Raw genomic sequence first — 8,817 nt, forward strand, 5'->3', positions numbered from 1 at the left:
AGTAAACCTCTTTTCCTCTAATTGTAGTGGATGACCTCTTACCCCCGTCGCAGCCCTGTGTGTAAAAAGATCACTAGAGAGAGCTCTGTACTGTCCCCTCATATATTTGTACATTGTAATCAGATCGCCCCTAAGCCTTAGTTTTTATAAACTAATTAACCCCAAGGATAATAACCTGTCTTGGTGCTTCATTCCCCCTATTTCTTTAATAACCTCTGCACCGCCCTAGGTAAGGGGGCCTATTTTGACCTCCAAAGCAGGTGTAATTATGGATTATGATGAGTTATTGGACTGTAAAGGGCCCATATACTGTTCTTCACAAGGACCTTTTGCTGTCTGTGCCCGCCAGTGGCCTTGGCTGTCTGCAGTGAAATCATTTGTCTGAATGGGGAGCCGGCCACTGCTGCATTCAATTGTCGTCATCCCTCAGCAGAGAGAAGTAATAGGTCTCTATGAGAAATCACTAAGAAATAACTGGGATCACAGCACAGCTGTCATTTCTTAAAGAGGCACCATCATTTTATTTATTAATTTCTTATTCTTTTCATAAATCAGTAGTACAAGTGAAGAGAAGAAACTTTAATATATCTCATCAGAGAAATCTTCTTTCTCCTCGTGGACTGATCTTTCACTCTCAATTCACAGACATACAGTGGGGTATTTAGTCAGTCCCCAATTGTGCAAATTCTCCCACTTATAAAGAAGAGGTCGGCCTGTAATTGACATCATAGGTAGAACACAACTGTGAGAGACAAAATGAGAAAATAACTCCAGAAAATCACCGTGTCTGATTTGGGAAGATTTTATTTGAAAATTATGGTGGAAAATAAGTATTTGGTCAATAATCAAAGTTCATCTCAATATTTTGTTATATATCCTTTGTTGGCAATGACGTCAAACGTTTTCTGTAAGTCTTCACAAGGTTGGCACACACTGTTGGTGGTATGTTGGCCCATTCCTCTATGCAGATCTCCTCTAGAGCAGTGATGGTTTAGGCCTGTCACTGGGCAACACAGACTTTCTACTCCCTCCAAAGGTTTTCTATGGGGTTGAGATCTGGAGACTAGCTAGGCCATTCCAGGATCATCATATGCTTCTTACGAAGCCAATCCTTCGTTGCCCTGGTGGTGTGCTTGGGATCATTATCATGCTGAAAGACCCAGCCATGTTTCATTTTCAATGCCCTTGCTGATAGGAGGGTTGCACTCAAAATCTCACAATACATGGCCCCATTCATTCTTTCATGTACACAGATCAGTCGTCGTGATCCCTTTGTAGAGAAACAGCCACAAAGCATGATGTTGCCACCCCCATGCTTCACAGTAGGTATAGTGTTCTTTAGATGCAACTCAGCATTCTTTCTCCTCCAAACATAACGAGTTGTGTTTCTACCAAACAGTTCTACTTTGGTTTCATCAGACCATATGAATTTCTCCCAGTACTCTTCTGGATAATAAAAATGTTCTCTAGCAAACCAGATGGGCTCAGACATGTACTGGCTTAAGCAGGGGAACACGTCTGGCACTGCAGGATCTGAGTCCCTGGCAGAGTAGTGTTACTGATTTGTTACGGTGGTCCCAGCTCTATGCAGGTCATTCACTAGGTCCCCCCGTGTGGTTCTGGGACTTTTGCTCACCGTTCTTATGATTATTTTGACCCCACGGGGTGAGATTTTCGTGGAGCCCCAGATTGAGCGAGATTATCAGTGGTCTTGTATGTCTTCCATTTTCTTAATATTGCTTCTAGAGTTGATTTAATCACACCAAGCTGCTTGCCTATTGCAAATTCATTCTTCCCAGCCTGGTGCAGGGTTACAATTTTCTTTCTGGTGTCCTTCGACAGCTGTTTGGTCTTCACCTTAGGCTGATTTCCACGGACGTGTCAAAGGTGCGTTTTCCCCTCCATGTGCCGTGTTTATGGCACTACGTGTGTTCTCCGTGTGTTATAACACACAGGGAACGGGAACTTTCAACTCAGCTGTCCCTGGCGTCGCTGTCCGTGGTGCTGAACTTCGGTCTCCAGCCCTGCCGACTCCCCGCTGCTGCTGCTTCCGGCCGCAGTGAAGTGAATATTAAATGAGCATAATGAGCGGCGGTCGGCAGCAAGTGACAGCAGCGGCAGAGACAGGAGGGCAGGAGAAGGTGAATAAAGATTTTTTTTTCTCTGACACGTGTGTTTTCTCCGGCGCGTGTCACACGGGACCACATCCACACTACATCCGTGTGGTACGGGTGCATGCCGTGTGACACCCGTGCTGCCGGAGCAACACGGACATGCATCCGTGTGGAGCACACGGACACACGTATGCTACAAACGGAGGCACGGGCCAATGGCTGCACACGAGCGTGCACATAAATCCATTGATTTTAATGGGTTTACGTGTGCCCGTGTCTCCGGTACATGCGGGCACGGACCTAGCACGTACCGGAGACACGTGCGTGTGAAGGGGACCTTAGAGGAGTTTGGAGTGTGACAGTTTGAGGTTGTGGACAGGTGTCTTTTATACTGATAACAAGTTCAAACAAGAGCCATGACTACAGGTAATGAGTGGAGGACAGAGGAGCCTCTTATAGAAGATGTTACAGGTCTGTGAGAGCCAGAAATTTTGCATGTTTTTAGGTGACTAAATACTTATTTTCCACTATAATTTTCATAAAAAATATTGCTAAATTAGACAAGGTAATTTTCTGGATTTGTTTTCTCCTTTTGTCTCTCATAGTTGTGGTCTACCTATGATGTCAATTACAGGCTTTTATCATCTTTTTAAGTGGGGAGAACTTGCACAATTGATGACTAAATACTTTTTTCCCCACTGTAATTTACACTCAGTAGCCCACAGTGCTCTGAAGTAAGATGCACCAAATTCAATAGGAGGCGTGCACCTTTCATTGAATTTGCCGTACCTTACAACTGTTATGTGTGCTGCCAGGAATATACTCCAGTCAGTGACTGGAGTACATTTCTGGCAAAAAAAAAAGCCACTTTTTTCACGTACATTATGATAAATTTGTCGGGCAGCCATGAACATGCACCGTTCTGCACAAGCTCTGTCCACTTTCCTTTCACTTGGACATAAAAAAAATAATCACAAAATATTTGTGGAAGAGTTGCATAAAACATTTGTGACATTTCAAGAATTTTTATATCAAAACTCTGGCAAAAACTCTGTGATGAACTTGAGTCCAGTGTGTAGAGATTTTGCCATTACTGAGCTAGGAGATGACAGTTGGTGCTCACATAATTCTATGGAGAGAGAGGGAGAAGCTGGAGGTAGGCACAGATATTATACTGTTCACCTGTAGCGACAAACGATGTCACTGGTCTCTCGGTGATGTCACTTAACCTTTAGCATTGGTCCCTTTGTGATGTCATGTGACCTTTAGAATGTGGTCCCTTTGTGATGTCATAGAACAGTCATCAGAATGTCGCTGCAGCCTGAATATCGTCCATTTGTATTCATCACTTAGTGGGTGAAGGCGATTTTTACTTGCGCTTAGCAAATTTTGGTGTTATATAAATTATAAGACCGATTAATAAAAGGCCTGTTACAGGAGTAGTTCCAGGAGCCATCCGGGAGCGCTCTAGAGGTGGACAGGACCTTCCTCAGCCCAGAATTTCATCTATGGAGCTGAATATGGAGAGTTTGAGGAAGAGAAAGAGAGAGGGAAGAGATGAGGTGCCAAAAAAAAGGAGAATAGAAACATCAGAGGGTGAAAAAGATGGCACCAACCAAAGCATTATGAAGGCTTCAAAGAGACCTGGAAGCCCAATACAGGAGATTATTGAGAGTAAGAGGAAAAGGGGAGAAGCGATGGGGGACAAAGCTGATGATGGATCCAGTGTGTCCCCCAAAGATGACACTGAGCAGCTGTCAGGTGAGTGAAGATCTAAGACTCCGAGAGCCAATAGCAACCCCAATGTAGTAATTGATGGAATTGTGAACCTTTAGAATACCCCACCTATTATGATTTTTGTGCCTTTTCTCTTTGATACCCCCTAATATTGTTCTACCCTATGTTGTAATTGCTATAGGAGGCCACATTAGCATTATATAGGAATAATACATCTTATTTGTCCTCTTTCCATCAGGGACAACCCCAGCTGAATCCCCCATCATTGTGACTGGACTGGAGAGCTTCACCTTCCATAAAATCCTTGGAGAAGGCGGATATGGTAAAGTAAGTATTAGGAATTGTGGTGACGTCTTCCTCATGTGTGTGATGTGGAGAAGTAATATGACTCTAGGAACATCACTGCTTCACATCTTCTTGTCATGTCTCATGGCAGGACGGACCTTTCCTCCAGTTCTAATGCTCTGTATCCTCCAGGTCATGTTGGCCACACATCAGGCCTCCCAACAACAAGTGGCAGTGAAGATGGTGAAGAAGAGGCGCCTACTTCATAAATCAAGAGACAAGATCCTGATAGAACGACAGGTCCTGGAGATGACTAGGAAGAGTCCACTCTTTACACAGGCTTTTTCCACCTTCCAGTCCCAGGTAATCCCTCCATAATTACTCCTATATTTACCACTCTATAGTTACCCCTATATAATGTATATCACTTGTAAGGCCACATCTGGAATATGGGATTCAGTTTTGGGCTCCACATTTTAAAAAGGATGTTCAGAAGTTAGTCTGTTCAAAGACAGCAACTATATTATTCCAAGGAATGGAGGCCGAACATATGATGAGAGGTGGAAAAGTGGGATTTGTTAGAATAACTTAGAAAAAAAGACGTCTCAGAGGAGATCTCATTTATGTGTATAAATTCAAAGTACTGTAACATGACTTATTCCTTCCAAAGACAATACTAAGGACCAGGGAGCAATTACTGCAAGTGGAAGGAAGGTGATTCCGGCAGCTAAATAAGAAAGGGTTCTTTACAGTTAGAGCAGTCAGACTGTGGAATGCCCTACCACTAGAGGTAGCACTGGCTGACACTAGAACAACTTTTAAAAATAGGCTAGATTATTTCCTCAGTACACACTACATTGTTGGTAACAAATTATTTAGTAACATAATGTATAATTGGTGGAGGAAGGTTGAACTAGGTGAAGCTAGGTCTTTTTTCAACCTATGTAACTATGTACGAGGCTCACAATCTAACAGCTCTGAGTCTTCTATATATCCTATGAATGCCTGTCCATATGGCCATCTGTGTACAATGTTCTTGTAGGTCACTACCATAGTATTACATGTATTATAACATTACCACCAGTACCTCATATCTAGACTATACCAGTAACACCTATTATCTCCCCTGCTTTATCACAGGACTACTTATTCTATGTCATGGAATATCTCAGTGGAGGAGACCTTTATGGCATCATGTCAAACAATGCCCCATTTCCCATTGCAGTCACCAGGTAAGATAGAACATGGATATATTAGATGAAGATGATGGTTGTAAGGCTCATCTGGCTTTACGTCATTATTCCTCTCTTAGTTTAGTTGATGAAATGTTGGATGTTGATGATTTTCTGTTGTTTTTTTTCTCATTAGATTTCTTGCCGCTGAGCTTATCTGTGGGCTGCAGTATCTCCACTCCAGAGGCATCATACACAGGTAGGTGCTGCACGTCTTCTTCTGTGTAGACCTGGTATATAAACTCTTAGGGGCACTTTGCACACTACGACATCGCAGGTGCGATGTCGGTGGGGTGAAATCGAAAGTGACGCACATCCGGCGTCGCTGTTGACACCGTAGTGTGTAAATCCTTTATGATACGATTAACGAGCGCAAAAGCGTCGTAATCGCATCCTCGGTGTAGCGTCAGTTATTTCCATGAATTGGGAAAGACCGATGTTACGATGTTGTTACTCGTTCCTGCGGCAGCACACATCGCTGTGTGTGAAGCCGCAGGAGCAAGGAACATCTCCTACCTGCGTCCCGGCCGGCTATGCGGAAGGAAGGAGGTGGGCGGGATGTTTACGTCCCGCTCATCTCCGCCCCTCCGCTTCTATTGGCCGCCTGCTGCGTGATGTCACTATGACGCCGCACAACCCGCCCCCTTAATAAGGAGGCAGTTCGCCGGCCAGAGCGACGTCGCAGGGCAGGTGAGTGCATGTGAAGCTGGCGTAGCGATAATGTTCGCTACGGCAGCTTTCACCATGATATCGCAGCTGGGACGGGGGCGGGGACTATCGCGCACGGCATCGCAGCATCGGCTTGCGATGTCATAGTGTGCAAAGGGCCCGTTATACCTTCATCTTAATACCCCCTGTAGACACTTGATATCTCAGGCCCTAAAACATTATCAGCCAGGCTAATATTATAATTACATTATGGCATTTTTTTTAAACTCTTTCCAGAGACATAAAACCAGAGAACATTTTACTGGACAGCACCGGTCACTTGAAGATCGCTGATTTCGGTCTGGCCGTGATGAACATCTTTGGCGATACAAAGACTTCAGGTTGGGCCGGGACTCAAGTATACATGGCTCCTGAGGTGAGGAATCGTCTACATGTCCCTGAGTGATCACTGTGTACAAGGCTACATGTCTTCTGCTGGCTGGACAATCTTCTTATTGTTTTTTTCATGTCTTCACAGATTCTTCAAGAGAAGCCCTACAACACGGCAGTGGACTGGTTTTCTGCTGGTGTGGTGATATACGAGATGGCTACTGGCAGACATCCATTCTATCGAGGTAAAACTGATGAGACCACCATTAAAGCAATAATTAATGACGCTCCTGTCTTCCCAAGGAAAATGGATCCCCAAGTCAAAGCCATCATTAAGGGGGTGAGTATAAAGGCACATCTCAGTAATACAGCGGATATATGTAATGAACTACACAATGGAGAACGACTGGAGACTGAATAATCATCTTCATTTTATGTTCCCAGCTCTTGGATAAGGACCCAGAAAGTCGGCAGAAATTTGTGGACAACATAAGAGATCATCCATTCTTTATGGAGATCAACTGGACAGATATAGAGGAAGCAACAGCGTGTCCACCATTCCAGCTACCCCCTGTAAGTAAATGACCCAGAGAAGATGGTGGGAGTAGTACATTTCTGTTGTTTCTTCTTTATGAACACTCTCACTCTTGTATCTTCTTTCCGCAGCCACCAGTGTTGGCATCTGATACAATGAAAGATGTCCTGTCCTTCACTGAAATCAACAATCCACCATTAGTCGAAACAGGTCAAAAACTGTTCTGTGGATTTACATTTGCCAATGACGGATGGAAGGTCATAAAATAAATACCAAAACCTGTATGATCTAATTGAAGACCTGTAAAACTCCATCGCAGGTGAGTCAGTGTAAATGGGACGGGGATGGAGGACTTTTTGAGGCCCATCTCTTATATTATGAATCTGTTAGTAGAGTGTAATATGGAAGCCTCCTACTGACTGCCGCTTACATGTTATCGCTTTAGGATAGTCCCAATTCATGTGTCTTATTCCGATATACGGATTCTTTCTAACCTATTATCTCTCCCGGCAGGACATTTGGCAGTAATGAGAAGGACGCCTTCCACAGGATGCGGAGGAGGATAAAACCCTGGAAGTGAACAGCTCTGAGAACCGCTGTTCACCCGTTCCTATTCCACCAGCACTAGGAGTGTCCTGAGGGCCGCAACCTGCAGTGTAGCCATATCCACTCCTACGCCCTGCGATAATCAGGGCTAGGAGTTGTTGCTGCATCTGCAGTGTCTAAATAGAAGAAGCTGGAGCCCATAAAAAGCCTACCAGGAGTCAATAATGTGACCGTGGACCAGCACTACAAGACAACATGTTGCCTTGTGCCCCCAGGGAAGGGCACTTATCTTTAGGCCATGGAGCTGTAGACTATGACAATCCTACCAGGAGTCAATAATATGACCGTTGACCAGCACTACTAGACAACATGTTGCTTTGTGCCCCCAGGGAAGGGCACTTATCCTTAGGCCATGGAGCTGTAGACCATGACAATCCTACCAGGAGTCAATAATATGACCGTGGACCAGCACTACTAGACAACATGTTGCCTTGTGCCCCCAGGGAAGGGCACTTATCTTTAGGCCATGGAGCTGTAGACTATGACAATCCTACCAGGAGTCAATAATATGACCGTTGACCAGCACTACTAGACAACATGTTGCTTTGTGCCCCCAGGGAAGGGCACTTATCCTTAGGCCATGGAGCTGTAGACCATGACAATCCTACCAGGAGTCAATAATATGACTGTGGACCAGCACTACTAGACAATATGTTGCCTTGTGCCCCCAGGGAAAGGCTCTTATCCTTAGGCCATGGAGCTGAAGACCATGACAATCCTACCAGGAGTCAATAATATGACCGTGGACCAGCACTACTAGACAACATGTTGCTTTGTGCCCCCAGGGAAGGGCACTTATCCTTAGGCCATGGAGCTGTAGACCATGACAATCCTACCAGGAGTCAATAATATGACTGTGGACCAGCACTACTAGACAATATGTTGCCTTGTGCCCCCAGGGAAAGGCTCTTATCCTTAGGCCATGGAGCTGAAGACCATGACAATCCTACCAGGAGTCAATAATATGACCGTGGACCAGCACTACTAGACAACATGTTGCCTTGTGCCCCCAGGGAAGGGCACTTATCCTTAGGCCATGGTTCCCTAGAGGTTTCCCCCAAAGGGGGTTTTTCCTCTCCTGAGTGCCAATGGATAAACATAACAAGAAAATGGCAACTTGTAGTCCTTTTCCCTCGATGGAGCTCACACCACTAGTGGCAGAGAAGAACCTAAAATGACATTTACCAGCAATAAACAAAACCATTCACTATCATGTGCTAGTAGTAATAGCAGATTTATTTATATCTTCATGGATAAGTTATTTTACATC

At 44.6% G+C, this 8,817-nt stretch overlaps 1 protein-coding gene across 1 annotated transcript; it reads left to right on the forward strand.

Annotated features, from left to right (window-relative positions):
- Positions 1-3,523: 3,523 nt before the first annotated feature.
- On the forward strand, positions 3,524-8,302 carry LOC142262940 (protein kinase C delta type-like). Its single transcript, XM_075332193.1, has 10 exons — positions 3,524-3,875; positions 4,090-4,178; positions 4,329-4,499; positions 5,277-5,368; positions 5,505-5,567; positions 6,314-6,452; positions 6,555-6,746; positions 6,851-6,979; positions 7,073-7,260; positions 7,455-8,302. The coding sequence occupies exons 1-9, from the start codon at positions 3,623-3,625 to the stop codon at positions 7,208-7,210; spliced, it is 1,266 nt and encodes a 421-aa protein (XP_075188308.1). The 5' UTR covers positions 3,524-3,622; the 3' UTR covers positions 7,211-7,260; positions 7,455-8,302.
- The last annotated feature ends 515 nt before the right edge of the window (positions 8,303-8,817 follow it).

This window comes from Anomaloglossus baeobatrachus, unplaced genomic scaffold (assembly GCF_048569485.1).
Source record: "Anomaloglossus baeobatrachus isolate aAnoBae1 unplaced genomic scaffold, aAnoBae1.hap1 Scaffold_2533, whole genome shotgun sequence".
Lineage (NCBI taxonomy): Eukaryota > Metazoa > Chordata > Amphibia > Anura > Aromobatidae > Anomaloglossus > Anomaloglossus baeobatrachus.